The 20,330-nt window shown below is 37.2% G+C and overlaps 1 protein-coding gene across 1 annotated transcript in view; it reads left to right on the top strand.

Moving 5' to 3' along the window:
* BANK1 (B cell scaffold protein with ankyrin repeats 1) overlaps positions 1 to 20,330 on the top strand; it is a 122,127-nt gene that overhangs the window by 1,212 nt on the left and 100,585 nt on the right. Inside the window, exons 2-3 of the mRNA XM_051618280.1 lie at positions 10,993 to 11,391; positions 16,995 to 17,060. Coding sequence (XP_051474240.1) covers positions 10,993 to 11,391; positions 16,995 to 17,060 — 465 coding nt within the window. The remainder of the gene's footprint in view (positions 1 to 10,992; positions 11,392 to 16,994; positions 17,061 to 20,330) is intronic.

Here is a 20,330-nt window from a genome sequence, read left to right as displayed (position 1 = left end):
TCATTTTCAGTCTCTCAGCATTCAGTAAAGGATCCAGCCTTGTGTTATACTGTAGTAAAGCAAATGCTGCACAAAAATATTAATGTCCTTATTTATGTGTTCATTGGTGTTTGTCACATTATCTGTGTGGTTCAAAACTGTTAGTTTTTTTTTTGTTTTTTTTTTACTCTGTCAATAGTATTGGAATGTATTATCCTATTTACTGGTGGAAAAAAAAAAAGATGAAAAGATAAAAAGACTTAAGCTACGTGTAAATCAGAGGCAGGTTGGAATCTGAACCAGGAACCCCTAACTAGTTCCAGGGTTCACTCTTCCCAATCACATTTCCTTATTCACAGAAATAACATCTATGTACTACTTCCATTTTCTTCACATGCATTTGAAAGGCTCAGCAATTCTTAAATCAAACCAGTGCCTACAAAGCTGGGCAATCAATAAAGGGGAAATCAGAGATGTGCAGTCAGGTGCCAGAGGCTTGAATTGCTTGCAGCAGGGAGCTCAGCTTTCTTTGTGACGCTTCTATTAGCCATGACAATATTTTATCGTCATTTTATGAATGAGGAATCAAGAGATCTGAGGGCCTCACTCTGCAAAAGTGACTTAATGCTTTGGTTCACTCATGTGGTTCACCATTTCAAGTGACTACTTCAGATATCCAGACAGATTTTTTTACAGTACATTTATTATTCTGAAAGGAAGTTTCTATTTCTTATTATTGATGAAACATTTTGATATTTCTGCAGTGACAAAAATACAACATTTGTATATTTTAGTACTGAAATCTGTCTCCTCAGAATGTAGAAATGAAAATCTTCATTACGGATAAAGGAAGTTATTCTGATGTGTACTCCAGATGCAAAATTTTCAGGCGAGTCTTGGCTGGAAACTAGAATTTTATATTTTTTTTAAAATTGTATGAGGAAAAACTGGGATCCACTAAGCTGAAGGCAAAGCTACCATATGTCTTCAGAAGTGTTAGTTGCTGATTCAGATTCAAAATTTGATCCTAACAAGATGTTCCCTTATGCTAATCCTCTCTGGTCTCCCTTGTATTGTACACAGTGATTGCTGAAGTTTTCATATAAGCAATTGACAAGAAACTATATTACTGATGCTACAGTACAGGTGAAGGGAAGAGCACCTATCTCAGTTTTTGAAAATCAGATTTGTGTCCAGGGAGTCGAGAACCAGTGTCGTTGTTTTCTTAACTGTATGTGTCTTGAAGCTGGTCTTTGGGCATTTGGTTTTCTTATGTACTCTCTTAGTTGCTGGTAGGTACTAAAGAATGTTTTAACTCCCCTAATAAGCTCAAGTGCCACAATGCAAACAGCAGCAATAGCTTGTGATATAGTATCCTCCTAGGAGGTCCAGTCATTTCTGGCTATCATTAAAAAAATAAGGTTGCCCTGACCTTCTGTATAAATTAAAGTCAGACTGTTACTGTGTGATCTGTGATAGATGGCCAGATTTTATTAAATGTAAACAAAAGTGGTAATAATGATATTTAAAATATCTAGGCATTTTGAAACTGCCATGAGCATAAGAGTGTAAGGAATACCAAGATCTACATTCTAAACTGGGATCTATTTAATGTGAACACATTGATTATTTAATGTTCATTGTCTCCCTGCATAGTAAGAAAGCAGGTCTTTGTAGCAAGGCACAGGGTATAGTTTATGCTATTGCAGATCTGACAGCTAAAGCAAGCTGGTCTTAGGCAGTCCCATCGTTACTTTTTTCCTCCATGTTTTTGAGTCTTCTTGTACAATTAAATAAGAAAAGGTTTACACATGTTTGAGGTTGAGATAGTTCAAGCAGAGGTATAGCAGAACTTGGAAAGCACCCTTTTGGTTTCAGTTCTCATGCATAACATCTGTAAATTACTTGAAACTTTATACAGGCATTTATAAATTGCTACAGTTTGTGGTTCACTGCTTCTTGTAAGCTTAGGGGTGATGAGAAGTCATTTTTATTATGTGATACATTGCCAACTAATGCCTCTTTGTTATTGCCAAATATTGAGAACTGTTGAAAACAAATTAACAAAAGCAAGTACAATCTATTTTAGCAGTATCTTGAAATCACTTACGATAAATGAAAGTCAGAACTTATCTGTAAGAAGCACAGTTACTGCCCGAGTATAGCCTATTTGGAATGTCAGCACTCAGTAATCCTTAGTTACTACTTTTATCAGAGAACAGTGTTTTGCTAGCATACGATCTGAGCATTGATTCAGTGCATTCAAACTTTAAAGAACGCGGTAATATATACTGCAATTAGAAGAGGAGAGCAAACTTCCTTCTTCCTTTGTTTTTGATCATGAAGATAGTAACAGTGTGCTTTAAAAATGTAAGTGACAGATGTTCTTTTTTAAACATGCTAAGATTTTTCAAAAGCATGTAGTGCCAAGTAGTTCCCATTATTTGCAGGAGATGAGTTTTCTTGGAAACTTGGGACAGAGTTCATGGATAGGTTTTCTGAAATGTCTACTTTTTTTAAGACCCTGTTTGTTTACCTTCCTTGAAATACTTGAGATTTCTCTTCACAATGCTTAGGAATTTCTTTTTCTAAAACCACAAGGTAGACACAAATCTTGTCAGCCAAGTGACTTTTATGGCTGTCTGGTCTTTCTGCTGATGTGTGCTGCAGCTTCTGTCCTGCTCACAATCTTAGATTTCTTTTCTATGGAACCAACACAGGGGTGGGAAGGAAAAGAGATTTTCATGGATGCCTGAGTTTTGTCCTGACACTAAATTAAGTGTCCAGCTGAGTAGTGCAGCTGGATCTAGGAGCAGCTACTGCCTAATCCCAGATATCCCCTACTCTAGACATTCTGTATTAATGAGGTACATTAATATTCTTTAAAGAAACAAAGATAATGTCAAACTAAGTCAATGTCCTGCAAATCTGGCTGAGAGCCTATCAAAGGTTCATTAATGCATTGAAGTCTTTGTGTGAGAATACATGTACCATTCAGTTCATGCTTTAATGTACTTTACCCTCAAAGTTTCTTAGTGTTGGGTAGTGTATGTTTCTCTCAAGCAAAGCAAGCTATTATCCTGTCAAAATGTAATGAAGTAATGATTTTTTCATTTACTATTTGTCATTATGCTTTCTTCCAAATAAATATACCAAATATTACATTTTTATATTTGTTCTTTACAGCACAGGGGGAATACTAACTCATGAAGAATAAATAACTAATTTGTTTACTGCAGTCAATGAAACATGGTGTTGGTGGGGGGTTTCTTAATATCAGATTAGAGATTATTGAACTAGTAAACATTATTTGTTTTCTAATGGAAAATTTGAAAAATTATGGAAGCTTTTGAAAAAACAGAAGAATGTATGGATTGGCATTGAGAAATTGAAGTCTTAAGAAATTGAATAATGTGTATGTTAGGCATATTTTCATATAGTGCACACTTGTATTATTCATAATTTTATTTTTGAAACATTTACAGTTTAAATAGCTGAAAGGAAAAAATATAGTATACCTGGAATGAAATAAGACAATTTTGAGCCATTTGAGGACTGAAAATAAAAGCTCCTATCTTAAGTAATACTAGTGTCTTCTGTAAAAAAAGGCTGAATACAGTACAGACTTCAAAGCAGTTTAATGCTAATGTGATAGTAAGCACCAAAGGAAAATAAGCAGTACTTTTATCACAAGCCACAAGTGTGATGCTCCTCTTATTTATTAAGATTTGTGATTGAGAAGACTTGAGCACTTGCTCTTTATTAAACTATAATATGCATGACTGACAGAGATAAGTTTTTTAATTAAGAAAACCATGCAAACATCTTTTGACTTTGGTTAGCTTCCTTTTAAAATATTTAATACAGTGGGGAGACTAGTAGGCAGGATTCAGTATAAAAACCTTCATCATATAGTGATTTATCTAACATTTTGTTACTAAGATTTTTAAGTGTTTACAATAGCATTCACACAATTCAGTTATTACTAATAAGCATGTAACACTAGCCAGGACTGTGTCCTTGAGCATATTTGTAAAAAATCCAAAGAAGGTGGCCAGTGGAGTTAACAGTATACAAGCAGTCTGTGTCTATCTAGAACTGCTTCCAATTGTAAGTTCAGTTTAGCTGAACATTTAAAAAGGAACTGGCTTGATCACATCTAACATGTTTAAAACTTCTGAGCTAATTTAAAAAATAATTTTTCAAAAGCCCTCCACAAAATTCCTACTTGATCATCATTTCCCAAATTCCTTCTGTTTGTTCAAGGGAACTGAAATACACATTCCATGTGATCTACCAATCTTAATTTTATTTTTTTTTAGTTCAAAACAAGTTTATTAGGCTTTTAAGTAATCCAAATAGATCAAACATCTTTTGAGTGTCTGATTTTAGCTATGTCCAGAAAGCAATTTCTAGCAGCTTAATCTTTTAATATCTAAAGATAATTTACATTTCAAATTTATCTGTATATTTTAAATAGTACTTTTTAAAGGTAGAGCTATGTTACCAGAAAGTTTCATAAAGATTGGATCAAATAATAAAAAAAGGCTTTGCTTGGAAAGGATGTTCAATATTATCTAGAAACCTGGTAAGAGGAAAAACTGGCAATAAATAAATAGTGAAATAAAAGACCACTTTGTCTACCCTAACAGTGAAATTTTAAATTTTAAATTTTTTAGAATGCTTCATTTATCGAATGCTAGTGTAAGGGGAAGCTTCAGGTGGTTGTTTCCAGTTAATAGAAACTTGGTGCAGCTTGTTTTCATTTGATGTTAAAGATTTCTTTGTCAGCAATCATAAAAAGTAGTGTATTACTTCAGTTCTTTATACTGTCATTATATGTTTTTATCTTAAGTATTTGATTATGTTTAAAGCATTTCTGAATTACCTGATTATATTCTGCTAAAATTTGCCAAAGGTGTATTTGCCAAAGATATTGTGATGGTCGTGATACTTACATGTATATTTGTGGGACAGATCAGAGAGGCCTAAACCAGGAAATAAGGCCCTGTCACTTCAGGAAAAACACCTTTTTGGGCATAGTGTTAGCTTTGTCTAGTTTAGTAGTCTGGTACCTTTCTAGTCTACCTGGGTCAGGCCCATGCTGTGGAAAGGTACCCCAGGAACTTACTTGGCTCCATGTTACCATTGTTACTGTAGGGAAAGTCAATGGAATTTCTTTACAGAGAAAGCCCACAACATCAAGCCTAAACCTAGTTGTAGGAAAATTGTTCTTTGTTGAACTTTATGTTGCCCATTCCAGACCTCACTGAGCTTAGTGAGAAGAAGGATGAAGACACGAGGCTTGACTCTATACAGATACAGCAGGTATTTGTTTCCACACACAACACAGCAATCAGCAACAGAAGGTACAGAAACAATGAAAATATTTTCACATGCTAGTTAAATAGGCATTTGAGAATAGGAGTTCAGCTGCTTTGCTGGCTGATACAGTGATGGCAGGAATGTCCCATGCTTTAGGATAATTGCTTTAATTGAAACAGGTGTGCCACGGCATTGCAGCAATATAGGGACTTTGTGATCTCACTCTGAAGCTTACAGGCAGGCTTTTATAATTGTCATTTCCATTAGTGAAATGTCTCTGAGAAGCAACATGACTTACTTGAAAACATTTTCCATTATCTGCAAGTAGTTCTAAAGTGCTTTCTGCTGTCCTTCCTAGGATGAAACCATTTTGGCTTGTTTCAGGGGATTTGCTTTGCAGAAATCAGCAACCAATAGCTAGAGGTGCATTTTGAGATGCATTTACTGGATGTGTGTCAGGTACACTGACTGGGAAAATCAATGCCTTCTGGATGGGTGAGGGGCAGTTCATTATGCTAAGGCCACTGATTAGTGCAGAATGAAATGTTCTCTTTCTGTTTCCAAACGTTAAATTGCAGAGGTTGTTTGGAGAGCTAGTGAATCTTTTGCCGTAGTTCCTTATTATATCATTTTAAGTGATCAGGGTAAGCAATATGGAGAGATAAGTGACTAAATCTTTGTGAAAGGGTTGCAAAGAAGCCAAGACACTAAAGGTCTTTTGTTTCAGGAGCCTCATTTGAGTTAGAAGTACTTGGTGTGTATGCTTGCCACACTCATTCTACATACTGTCCAAATGGATGAATCTTCTTGAGATTAGAAGGGTTTTGCAAATCTTTGAGCAAAGATGGGAGACTAGGTCTCTTACACTTTGTTTTTTGTGCTCTATTTTTTGTCATTGTGTCATGACGCTAAACTATATCCATAGTTTTATCCTGCAGAGTGAAAAGATGTGGAAGGAAACTGAAAGAGATGTCTCAGAGGGAATACTGACATTTTTCAAACCCTAGCAGTTTAAAAAAACATGGGCTTAAGACTCTCTTAATGAAAAAGGCATAATTCTATGGAGTGGGAACTCATGTTACGCATTCACCTTTGGTGACATTTTATTTGGACAATGAAACTAGAATCATAAGATACATAAAAGCCTAAGCAGATGAATATTAATTTTTATCATGGAAAGATACTTGTGGCAATTCTGGAGAGTGTAGCCTGTTCATGGAAGAATTAAAGATGTCGTTCTGCATTACTTATGTTGCCCAAATTTTTCATCAATGTATTATGAGAAAGCGAGCAAGAACTTCCACTATGTGCTTTTCCACTTCTCCTCTGAGATACTCAGCAACTCCACTTATTTCAACATATCTTAGCTCATGGGCAGTAGCTCATTACATATTGACAGAGTCTGTAGAGTTTTTTCTCGAATGTCTTTTAAGACTGTTGTTTTAAAAAACATAAAACAACCTTCTCTTCCCCAAGTGAGGACATATGTGACAAGAAAAAATTAAAGGGATTAATTTTCTTCTTTCTCTAGCAGTTGATCCTCTCCTTTCTTAACATAGTGTTTGAAAACAATTTGGAAGTTTTCTTCACATAGATATCAAAAGCGAATGCAATTGAGGTGAGGAGTGTAAACAGACTTGGATTACTTTTTCATTAGGGCTGACTGTTGCAAGCTTATTGTGTGGTTATCTGAATTCCTGGTCAGCTGAGTAAACAACAGGGCATGTCATTTTTCTGCTACAGTGCCCTAACTGGAGAAGGCTGTGGATGACCCTGAGAAATACAGTGATCAGTCAGTCTTTCAGTTAAAACTTGCATTAATGTTGGAATTCAATTGTCACTCGTTTTGCCAAAGCATCCAAAAGCAGTGGGACTTTAGAACCAATTTTTATACTCTAGCCTAATTGAAATCAGCCATCTTTAACTCAACCATAGTATGTTAATGTTGATTTACTGGTAGCGAGTGTAGTAAAATGCAGGTATCTAGAAGTAATGCACATCTACAAACATTAAGCCTGTAAAAGGAGAGGAATAAGTTGGCATCTGTGCAGAGAACTTGCTTTTCTGAATCCAGCAGTGTTATTATTAAAGGTAAATGTTACTGAGTTCTTCTTACTCACTTCTAAACACTTAGAACCTTTTACAAGATTCTAAGATTTGTAAACTGTGATAAACACATTTAAGAGTAGCCACCAGCCCCCAATCTTTTGTTTATTTCAGTTGCCTTGCTGATATTCTTAGTGCATTACAGAATTCTTGAGAATTCCTTTTACTTTCTAATATGCTTGGTTTTTTCCCCTCCGTTTTTCCCTGCATTCCCTCTTTTAATTGCTGCCATAAAAGAGATGTTATTTTGCCTTATATATGTAAGTTCTTGATTCCTGCTTGGTCACACTAGTTTGCAAGGATGTTCCCATCTCATTTGGTTCTCTTAAGATTCAGCAAGTCTCTTCAAAGTAAGCTTCAGATGGTATGTTTCATGAGATGTGCTTTTTTTGGGCAACCACACACCAGTAACTAGAGGATAGTTTTGCTTGTCAGAACCATTTCAGGTTCCAGATGACTGCATAAATTCTCTTACTGTTTCTCATTGCTGAACTAATAATTTTATTTCTACCGTTGAGTCAGTTTTCAGTAGGAGTAGTTGAAGCATGGCTTAATTTTGTCAGGATATGATAGTTTCTATTACATTAGCTTTCAAGGGAACAAAATTAATCTCAAATTATATTCCAAGTTCAGTAAATTCAAAGAAATACTCAGTGAGAGATGAAAATAATGAAGGGGAAAAACCTCTAGTTGAAAAGTCAAGCATTGTTACTGTGTATTCAGTATCTGGTAGTGTCGTATTAAAGCTACACTTAAGCTTTTGTTGTTTCAGGTTAAAATTACGCAATTTTTAAGTAAGCTGCATTCAAGCATCTAGTTAGTAAAATTTCTGAAAGAAAAAGCATTGTGTAACATGAAAAAGCTTAAGGCACATGGAGTAGATTTTTAGATAGGACATTTCGTAACTGTTTCTAGGATAACTGACTACATTTCAGGACTAGCATGCATTTAAAAATGGTGGTATTTCACCTTTAAATGCAATATTAGGGAAGTAAGATACATGGCTTGCATTCCTGCAAAGTTACCTTTCAATCTAGAAGGGACATTAATGGCAGAAAAAAACACAAGCATATAATTCTAAACAAAGCCACGTTTGGTTTCCCAGAGGTAACTTGATAGTACTAGCTGCTTTCTTTAAACCAATAAGCGTTGCACCAAAATGCAGTATGAAATACCTTGCTCATTTGAGTCTCTCCTCAACAAAATGACTCCTCTTTCTCTATATAGATAGAAAGTAAGTTTGCAGGTGACACCAAGCTAGGTGGGAGTGTTGATCTGCATGAACATAGGGAGGCTCTACAGAGAGACTTGGATAGATTGGATCATTGGGCTAAAGTTAATGGTATGAGCTACAACAAGGCCAAGTGCCAGGTCCTGCACCTGGGCCACAAGAACCCCATGCAACACACAGGCTTGGGGAAGTGTGGCTGGAAAGCTGTCTGGCAGAAAAGGACCTACATGTCCTAATTGACAAGTGGCTGAATATGAGCCAGCAGTGTGCCCAGGTGGCCAAGAAAGCCAATGGCATCCTGGCTTTTATTAAAAATAGTGTGACCAGCAGAAGTAGAGAGGTGATTGTCCCCCTCTACTCAGCACTGGGGAGGCCACACCTGGAGTATTGCATCCAGTTTTGGGCAACTCAGTTCAAGAGAGATAGAGGTGCTGGAGCGAGTACAGAGGAGGGCAATGAAGCTGGTGAAGGGCCTAGAGAATAAATCTTTTGAAGAACACCTGAAGGAGCTGGGAATGTTTAGTTTGAGGAAGAGGAGGGTGAGGGGAGACCTCATCAGTCTCTACAGCTACCTGAAAGGTCATTGCAGAGAGGTTGGTGCTGGTCTCTTCTCACAGGTAATTAGCAATAGAACGAGAGGGAATGGCTTCAAGCTGCAACAGGGTAGGTTTAGACTGGACATTAGGAAAAAAAAATTCACTGAAAGAGTGGTTAGACACTGGAATAGGCTGCCCAGGGAGGTGGCTGAGTCACCATCCCTGGATGTGTTTAAGGGTCTTTTGGATGTGGTGGTTTTGGATATGGTTTAGTGGAGAGCTTTGTAGAGTAGGGATGATGGTTGGACTCGATGATCCCAACGGTCTTTTCCATCCTGAATAGTTCTATGATTCTTTGAAAAGAGAAACGAATTATGGCAGCCATATTAAATCAAAGTTTATGAGATACACACTGCAGAGCTTTTCTTCCGTCAAGTGTGGTGTAAAATATGTTTCACTCCCTTATACAAATGAAGCTTGCTTTCTTACATATACAAATCAATATAGTTAAAAAGAAATGCAACCCAGCCTTGAATAAAGATCTTAAACTCCCTTTCTCATTCATGCTTAGCTGAAATCAAAACTGCAGACTTAGGTGCAGATGTGCTAAATGAAAATCGAGTTACTCAATCATCTTTTATAATATTAATGAAACTTTTAGTTTTAGTGTCTTGAGTGTTGAAGCTCTTTGCCACCCCATTTGCACAGGGGTAGACTTTATATCTTATGTATATTTTTATTATGAGTATTATATAATGTCAGCTCTTTAAGAGTATTTCTACCAAAGGACTTACTCCTCTGTGCCCAGCACACAGGGACCTCTTCAACTGTGTCTGAATGGTTGAGTCCAGAAGTTCTTTCCTGCTCTGGGATGTGGGAATGTCTTTTGAGTGTTTTCAATCTGCATACAGGGATGATGTGCAGTTATGCAGAATTCCTCACCTGTGCTCTCCTTGTAAATGGAGAGAAAACTTCAGCTCTGGGCCAAGTCAATGCTGTGGAAGACACCAGCATATCCCTCTTCTGCACAATCAGGACACTAAAATTCTGTGAAGCTATTAAAAAAAATGCTTTTACCACTCAATCTAAACATACTTTTTTTCTATTTCTCCAACAGAGATGTTAAACAGCACTGGTCCCAAACTGACCCCTGAGGAACACCAGTTGTCACTTGCCTACACTTGGACACTGACACAGTGTCAACCCAGTAACGCTGTGGAAGAGTATTTATCTTGTTGCTAGCATCATGTTTTACTCCTTAAAAAGAAAGCAGAACTGAAAAAGTGTAGTTCTGGTTTATTTTTGTCAGGTTCTTTAGTAATTTTATTAGAATAAGGACACTAGGAAAGATCACTAATGAGTATCCTGATGCCATGCTGCCAAAATATCCTAAACATCCCAATCCTCTTTCTAATTAAGTCAGGCTATGTCCAGTGTTCAAATATGTATTTACTTCTGCCATTAAAAGCTAACTGTTGCATTTTTAATAGTATTGCTTATTTGTCAAGAGTATAAGAGTGAACAGAATGCTTTCTACACTGCCATTTCGGTATTGATTCTGATATGCGAGTTGAAGCTATTATAAATATTAAAAAATAAACTATTCTGAGCTTTTTTCCCAACATTTCTGTGGGTGATCTTTCTGCCTTGGCCTAGAAATAAGCAATTGTTTGTCATTTCGAGATGATGACCTATTCTGTTTCTTCAGCATCTCAAGGATTTTTCTGGGGGGAACTAATGATCTGTCTTCTGATATTTGTAATGGATTCATAATGCATTTGAAACTATATTTTTAAAATGTTTTCTTCTTTCTAGAAAAGTCAAAGGATATTCTTGTGATATATGAAGAAGAAGCAGAAGAGTGGGCTCTGTATTTAAAATCTCTTTTTGGACACATAGTGAATGAAGGAGGAATTTTACTCTACAGTCTAAAGACTTTGTCTTTCAAGCATCAGGAGTTATTGTCTTTACTCTGTTATAAATGTAAACTCCTGATACTATCATGTGGACTTCTTAACTGCCTGAATCAGAAGAGAAGTTATTTTCTGGAGCAAGTTCTAAAACCTCCGGATAACGTGGTGATTCTGCTTTGTGGGGTGGAGAATTCAGCGATACTTTATGAAATACTGACCTTAGATGGAGGCAGCAAAGAGATCTCCACTGATCAGGAACCTGAGGAATACCTGTCTGTTGTTACTGGAATTATTCAATCAGGTAATCTAGAAGTGAAAGCTCTGTGTGATTATTAAGAGTTTTCTTGAGCTGAATTAATATCATTTTAAAGGGAAAAAAATATAATTCCGATTTTCTGGAGAAATTATCACTCTTTAGCTTGGTCGAACAGTTTTAGTTTGATACATTTTCATTGAAGTGTGATGAAACTGTTGTACTCTTAGTCCAGCTTCATTTTCACAGGGAAACAGCTTTGGAAAATCTAAAAGCTGCCACTGGCAGCTGTGACCCTACCATCAATCCATGGTAAGATTGAAGAGCTGACATATGATTGTTTTTATTTTTCTTGAGTTTACAAATCTTGGAAACTGCAAACCTATGGGTTTATGTTTCAAAATGCCCTAATGTGACAGTGTATATATCTCTTTAGATAAATCTGACAGTGAAAAATAATTACTGAGTAAGACCCAGTTTTGTGGATGGCATCTTTTCCTGTGTGACACATGAAGGCTGTAAAAGCAGAAATTCCTTTCCCCTTTTACTAATCAAAATGAAAAGCCAGTACTGGAAAGACTAGAACTAGTAAGTTCGTGTATGTTTGCACATCAATGGAACCTACAAAGAAGCAATAATGTAAAAATTAGCACTTCTGGAATGTAAGAAAAACTACTCTCTTGAGGTACTGAAATGACGAAGTCTGTGCACATGGTTTAGTTTAACTTTGCCAGACTGCACAAATGAAACTGAGAAGTAGTTTTAGTAAGATATGCATAGGCCACTTTGGAAAGGATATGTAAGTTGTGCACACATTTCAGGTAGCTGGTCGTGTGTTTTTCTTTGAGGGCATATTTATTATTGCTTCTTTATAGTCTCTAGGTCTCTTACCTCCTTTCAGCTCATGATTTTGTCTCCTAAGCAGAACATTGTTTTTTGTTAATTGCAAGATGCCATTTTGCTGGCACAGAAGCTTGTATTTGATAAAGACATTGTGCAGTTCGGGAGTTTTACTGAGAAATAAACAGACTTTAGATGCACACGAGCAACCAAGAATATTCATTTGAACACGGGTAGAGAGACCCCAGCTGATTCGGAGTGACCTACCTAGATGTTCTTGAGCAGATAAGCTTAAGCATACTATAAGGCTTTCACACCTGCCCAGCATGCATCTACACACAGTCTGGCTATATCAGATCAGTGCTTTCAAAACTAAGATTTAGGTAATTCCTTCCCAACTGTGTCCTGTTCTGACATTTCTTGCTGTTCAGTATTTTTTAACCTTTTCTTCAACATATCTTTTTTCTTAGTGTCTCTCAGAGTTTTAAATTTTGGGGCTAGTTGTAGTTGCCTGGTTTGGTTTCAGGAAGTAATGTTTGGAATTTCTGATTGTGTCTGATATTTAGCTTCATACTGAAGTTTCTTGGCAGCTTTTTAGTGGAATGAAAGCAGTGGATCTATGCTGCGTGTATGTATGTAGGAAAGAACAAGGCCCAGAAGCAGTCTGTTGACTCCTGCACAGGAAATTGCAAACTTTTCTGCAAAGTTAAATAGTTTCTTAGAAGACAGATTATGGTTCTTTGCTTAGGTCTGTGCATTCACAAAAATATTTATTGTATCTGCCCTTGGGATTTTACTTACATTGTAATGTCAAGTAAGTAGTAGGTGCTCAAATTATCTTTTCTTTGGCAGTGGTCAATACCAGCAATTTCTGAGACCAGTACAAAGCTTAACTAATAAATAGGAGTTTAAGGCCTCAGTCTCAGTGTGTACGTATGTAGTAGAGATGCATAGACTGTGGCTGGGATCAGACAAGTTAAATTGAACTAGATCCTGGACTGGGAGTAGTGTTGCTGCCTCGTGCTTCAGGGTGAAACTCCTGTTTTTCTCTGTACAGGTGTGCCCAGGCCTTCAGGCAGGCAAGGTCAGATCAGTGCTTGCTAGATGACCTGCTCTCTGTTGCACAGCAAAAGTATTCTTAGTGTGAGATTTGCTGTCACCTGGAGGTTGATTTAACCTTTTGAATATGGTGTGATTGTGTGTGCATGAGCTAAAGTCTTGGTTGTAAAGATTTCTTACATGGACACAAAATTGAGTGAACAGAGGGAAGGTAGGAAGGTGGTTCTGGCCTTGTTCACTGCCACGGGAGGCTGCAGTATATGAGACTACACAGTTGTGCCTCCCTTTCATCCTTCCACAATCAGACGTTCAATACCACTGTTGTTGCCTCAGTGCAGTGAGATCATCTGTTTATGGAGGAACACCTCAAATGCCAGCCGAATTTTTCTATTAAAATGAAAATAATATGTATTAATTTATCATAAGCAGAAGAAGCAGAAGGGGCATTTTGTTAGCTGAAGTGTGCTACAGTAAAGTATTTGTTTCCATTTTGCCCTGGCAGTGACTCCTCAAACTGATTTGCAGGGACAGCTGCTGAAGTTACCAGATTGATAAATCTTTCTGAGATTCCTTCTCCATTTCCACACAGGATTGCTGGGATGCCTGTGCAGTGATGGGTATTGTTAATGGGGATGACTGTTAACAAAAAACAGTGGTTAGTGTCACTAACTTTTTCACCTGGCACGTGATCCTGGCTATTTTAACCCAGAAGAGAGACTGAAGTGGCAACCATAGCTAGGATGTTGAGACTGCATCCCCTACTGCTTAAACTGTTTGAATTATTTGTTCTCTCTTATTTCTGCAAAATCCAAATAAGACTTTATTTGGTATATAACCAGATTTATTAGAAGATGTGTTTCAATCTGTCTAGCCAGTCATGGTGACCTGTACCCTTGGATTCTGAAGTATGCATCATGTATGTAATATTTTTCCCTCATATTGTTGACACTAATTGGATGAAAACTGCTTCCACCTGGAAAAGTAAATGCAGTGATGTTTCAAAGAGAATGTTTTTAACAGCCTTTAGGAGAAGCTCATAAGAAGTTTTATTAATAGTCAGATTACTAGAACATAAACATTACTGCAACAACAGTACTAATTTAAATTAATGTACTGTGATTTTACTGTTGTTTGTTTAGATTATAATTTTTCTATTTTTAAAATTACTGGATTAATCATCATTAGTCTGCGCTTTCAGGGTTGCAGGAGGACACCATCAAAATTTGTCTTGTTTATGGCACAACAGTCATCGGTCAGTATTTAGTTGCAGCTTTAGTTGAGGTATTTCTAAAGATTACAAATATGAGGTAGTCACACATGTCCTTCATATAATGTATTATTGACTCTCCTCAGGTTTTGTGCTATGGCTACTAAACACTAGTACTGAAAAGTAATTATTGGAAGGTGTCTAGAGAAGTCTTCTGGAAAAGCATTGTTAGTATACTTTGGCACACAAGTGTTATAACAAAATTGCTATTTGTATTTCACCATGATGTATTTCTGCTAAATTAGTGTCAGCTTTTTGCAAATAGGATAAAATTAGCACAGTCTTGTTTTCCAGATTCAAAAAATCTAGCACTTATCCCTGAAAAAATGACATGTAGCACCTATTTAAGTTCATACTGAAAAAAATTCATTATTAGGATAGCAAAATAACAATTTTTTTAATAGAATCAGATTTTACCCTTGGTAGGGTCTCTCTGAATTTATTTAAATGGCTATGAGGACATAGCTTGTTCCAGAAAATGTTATTACACTTACAAAATTTAATATTTAAAAATTCAAAAAGATGAAGGTACAAAGTAGCCTATTAAACTTCAGTTAGGACCCTTTGTAGCATTGATTGTCTTTAATTATGTAAGTGCATTCTTCCTGTCTCATCCCATCCCAGCTAAGAACCTGGTCCCATTAGCACACAGGATAAATAGTGCTTAGTTAGTTAGCAGTTATTTGATATTTTGTTTTGTGTTTGAGTTTGTGGTTTCATTATTTATGCATTGAATGCTATTAAAATCTTGTTGAAAAAACAATGATTAATTTCCTAATGTGCTTTTTTGTAAAACTCCTTTCTGCATTGAGTGCTGTCCAAACTTTATTATCGTTTATCATTTTATGAACTAGTATTTAGCAAGATTAGGGTGAAGCATTTCTTCCACTTCTGACAGCCCTTTAAGACATTACTTTTTGTAACACCAGTGTATTTTGCATGTCTATATTCAAACTCCCTTTAGTTTCAAATGCTTTTGTGACTGCTTAGATGTCTGCAGGTCAGCTGTAAGGTCTTTCACAGAAAGTGCAATACAAAACTAATGAGCATTTCTGAAAAGCATGTTTTAAAAGCCTTCTAGCTTTTTGCCTCAAAACTTCAGGATGGGAATCTGAAACTACCTAAAGTTTGTAGAGCAGCAATCAGCTAATACCACTGTCCTTTCTCACACTGGAATTATCTCCTCATTCACTGGACTCTTGTTACTACAGGAATAACTGAATCAGAATGTGGTAAATGACAACCTTTAAGTACAAATCCACAAGTCAATGCCATAGTAGGTCTAACATGTGCTCTGTTCACAGTATAGATAAATTTAAAAGAAATAGTCAACCATATACTACAAAGGAGAGGGGCTGCTTTTGAATGATTGGTTTTATGCAGCTTTAATAAAGTCATTGTAAAGCAATTACTTTCCCAGGTTCCTCTTCTCATCCCAGCCTTGATGTCTTTACCCAGTGACTATTATTTTGTAGTCTTGGTCCCTTGCAGTGATACTGGTTATTCACTTCTGGAGCACCAAGCAGTAAATATGAGATCCTGATTGGCATTCCACAGATGCTGTATGACAACATGTTTTTTGAGTTGGCTGGATCTCAAAAGATGGAGCTCAAGCAGGCCTTCTATCTCCTTTATCAGTGTTACCTCAGATGTAAAAAACCAGGTGATAACTTGATCCAGCATAAAGGAGGAGTGGCAAAGACAGATGTTGCATAATATAGCACAAAGTCTCCTAATACTTATTAAGCCATCAAAATAATTTCAAGAAATAAGAGCCGACAAGTTTTTAATATTTGAACAGTACTTTACATAGTGTGGCCATTACTTTTTTTTCCCAATACCGGGAACTCTGTAGCCAGTTTTATTATGTAGAGTTGTCTTGTTTTCCAAACCCCAATGCCTGCATTCATTTTCCATTTCTTACTTTCAGGCATGTGATTCTAGTCTCTTTCCTCTTGTCCAACTCCTCTCCTGTAGTTTGCTGTATAGGACTTAAAGGAGAACTTCTCTTCTTCCTCAGCTCCATGTTTCTTACCTGCTGTAGTAAATTAAATACAATCACGGGGGTGTTTACTGAAAAGGGATAAATACAATTCCATCTAAAGATCTCTTCACGCTTATTGCTGTCCACTAGCCCTTGATTTTTGTATCTTTTTTTCCATCTGCAAAGCTGTAGCTTAGAAATAGCTTTATCTTGCATTTGAAATAACATACACAATTCCATCTAAAAAAAGTGGAAATTGGTGTAATGGTATTTTCCTGCCTCTGAGGTTTTAAGTTGTCCGTTTGGTTTCTTAAGTCTGTTTTATTTTGCAAATTTCTTCTTTCTGTTTTTCCAGTTTGATTTCTAATGGCAGGAGCTTCCTTAGAGCAAACTCTATTCTGTGAAATGATCAAGTATGAACTGATCACTGTAATCAGAGGTGATAACTAGTTAAAGATATTTCCAGGCAGATACTACTAAAGAATTATTATTTTTTCCTAGGTAAGTCACAGAATGAAAATCTTGGAGACTCTTTGTCTTATGTCTATGAAGCAGTTCTTGGAGATGGTAAGTTTAATTCCCCTTGCATTTACTCAAATAAAGCCAGTATTCTTTAGAAAATTAAATTTGTTTTCTTACCTCTTGTCAGACATGAAAGGCAATAAACTAACCTTAGCATACAGTTGTGTGCAGGAATATGCCTTGTTCTCAGACATCCACCCACACATCTGAACCTACACATTCTTGTGAGGAGTGTGAAAAGGGAAGAAGATTCAACAGGGATGTTTCCTTTTTCCTTTGCTTTCAGAGCAGAGAAAAAGGAAGACCTGGAGAGCTTTCTCTCTCTCTTCCTAGCATGAGGAGTTTTACTTGTAGTAAAGAAGCTGATTTTAAATTTCAAATAGATCAGACCTACTCATATTATTTGGCAGCCAGTAGTTGGGAGAAGCCGTGCATTGCTACTTCAGTGCCTCGTGACATTTGCCACTCGGGTTTATTTATATTTTTGAAAATCTGTGAGGATTCTTAGTAGGGAAAACAGACTTGCAAAATCTCCAGTCAAGAGCTACATAACATGCTTCCTATCCCCAGTTCTTACTTAAACAACTCTTGGGTTTATACTGTTGGGAAGTGATTGGCTTAACAGCACTAGAATGCTGACTAAGGGAAAATGACCAGTAAGATGTTATATAGCACTGGTCCAAGTACCAACCCTTGAGGAACACCACTTGTCACTGGTCTCCATCTGGACATCAAGCCATTGAGCACAACTCTGAGTGTTAACCCAGCCAGTTTCTTACCCAACGAGTGGTCCATCCGTTGAATCCATATTGTTCCCATTTGGATACCAGGATGTCATGTGGGACAGTGTCAAAAGCTTTGCACAGGTCCAGGTAGATGACATCCATTGCTCTTCCTTTGTCCACCCATGCCATGATCCCATTGTAGAAGGTGAAAAAACTCGTCAGGCAGGGTTTGCCCTTGGTGAGGCCATGTTGGCTGTCACCAATCACCCCATATTTTCCATGTGCCTTAGCAGAGCCTTCAGGACTTACTGGTCCTATAGTTCCCTTGGTCTTCCATTTTTTCTTTCTTGAAAATGGAAGTTATGTTTCCCCTTTTCCAGTGAGTGGGAATTTCTCCAAATTGCCAAGTTTTCTCATATGATGGACAGAGGCTTTGCAACTTCATCCATCAGTTCCTTCAGGAGCTGTGGATGAATCTTGTCAGTTCCCATGGACTTGTGCACCTTCAGGTGGTCATGAACCTGGTCTTCTCCTACAGTGGGGAGATACTCCTTTTCATGATCCATGCTTTCGTTTTCTGTAACTTGGATGGTGTGACCAGAGCCCCTGCTGGTAAAGACTGAGGCAAAATAGTCATTGAGTACCTCAGCCTTGGTCCCGCATGGCCAGGTTTCTAGTTTCTTTCTGGAATGGGTCTACATTTTACTTATTCTTCCTCTTATCACTGACATACCTGTGGAAACTTCCCTTGCCAGGTCCAACTCTATCTGTGCTGTGGCCATCCTTACCCAATCCCTTGTTTTCTGACAGCTTGTCTGTTCTCCCCCCAGGATACTTGGCCCTGCTTCCACTTTCTGTCTACCTTGTTTTTATGTTTAACTGTGTCTAGAAGCTCTTTGCTCATCCATGCAGGCCTCCTAGCTCTCCTGCCTGCCTTCCACTTCACTGGGACACATTGTGCCTGGGCACTGCGGAGGTGATACTTGAATATGGACCAGCTTTCCTGGGCTCCCTCCCCCTCCGGGGCTTTGTTCCACAGTACCCTACCAAGAAGATCTTTGAAGAGACCAAAATGTACTCTCTTGAAATCAAGGGTAGTCAGCTTGCTTCATGGTCACCATGAAGTCTGTGGTAGACTAACAGGGAGAGGTTATCTGGAAAACTACCTCTGGAAAAGTACCTCAAAAAATGAAATTAGTGTCGTTTCCAAGATTCAGCATGTCTATCTTTACAAAGCCAAGAAAGATAAGATGGCAGCTGCATTTAAAGCAGTGTTTGTGCCCTGCAGAAATTAGGTCAATCTTCAGGTAACAGATGACTGTGGATGAATTGTGAAAAAAATGTTTCCAGGGACTCTCTCTTCTCTTTGCTTCTCCCAAATAAGAAGCAGGAGTTTGCAGTGCTAAATTGTAGATATGACACCAGACAGAAGTGTCAGGAGAAATTATAAAAGAAAATATTTTTATTAGAACCCTGTGAATCCACGAAAGAACAGTATGTGAGGTCTTAAGTGGAGACTAACATGCTGAAAGCTGAAGTTAGTTTTGAATATACAAAAGGTATTGTACAAAAGAAGGGATAAGCTGAAAGAAGGTGGAGTTTGGACTTGAACTGGAATGGAAATGGAACAGATCAGAAGTATAAAGCTAAATGAGAAATCTAAACCAACAAGGGTGGGAAGAGCAGCAGGTGATGACAAGACATACATTTAAAAAAAAAACGAAAACAAACAAAAAACCCAACCCAAACAAAAAAAGCCAAACAAAAAACAACAACAAAAAAACCCTGTCAAATAAAGCAAAGAGAGGGGATGAGCAAGCATTAATCAATAATAAGTGATTGACTAAAGTGAATTGTGCGAGGCCTTGTGGGAAAAGGTCAGACAGTACACTGGAAAATGGAAAAACAATATGGTCACAGATGCTTTGGGGAAATATGAGCTACAAGCAGATGTGAAAACAATTGATTTGCTAGTGAGTGATGAAAAAGATCCAGTTGTGGAATGCTAATCACCATGATATTAACTGATAAGGACTCATTCCTGTAGATGATAGATGAACAAGACAGCTCTTTGGCAACTCAAGTGTTATGTATTTACTTTATCTGGTTTCTATACAAGAAAAATAGACTTATTAATAGAAAGCTGTATTTTGAGAAATTCCCTTGTGGTTCCTCAGGAAATTTTCTACTCTTCAGAGTAGGTATTTACAATTTGTACTGAAGCTGGAAAAAATTAAGCAATCTTAGTAGGATCTGGGTATACAGCCTTTTAATGACACAGACAAAATGTGATTGCCTTATGTGGAATTAGCATTCATTATTTTACCTGCAAAACAGAGCTATCCTCAGATGTAAATACCTATTAGGTGATACCCAGCTTCAGAAAAGGCTGTTCTCCTGTGAAACAGCTTTATCTTTTTTAACATTTGCCATTAAGGTTTGTATCCTAGTGCTGATTAACTGAACCAATGAGGGATGGGCAAGCAGGGCACAAAATATTAAAAGGTGTAATAGCTACGTATTAAGTTTAACAACAGACACCTTTTTGTCCTGCTCAGAGGTCTTGCCAAACTAGCATACATGTGCATAC

The sequence above is a fragment of the Apus apus genome, chromosome 4, assembly GCF_020740795.1.
Source record: "Apus apus isolate bApuApu2 chromosome 4, bApuApu2.pri.cur, whole genome shotgun sequence".
In the NCBI taxonomy this organism is placed as follows: Eukaryota; Metazoa; Chordata; class Aves; order Apodiformes; family Apodidae; genus Apus; species Apus apus.
This window is presented reverse-complemented; position numbering and strand designations above follow the sequence as displayed.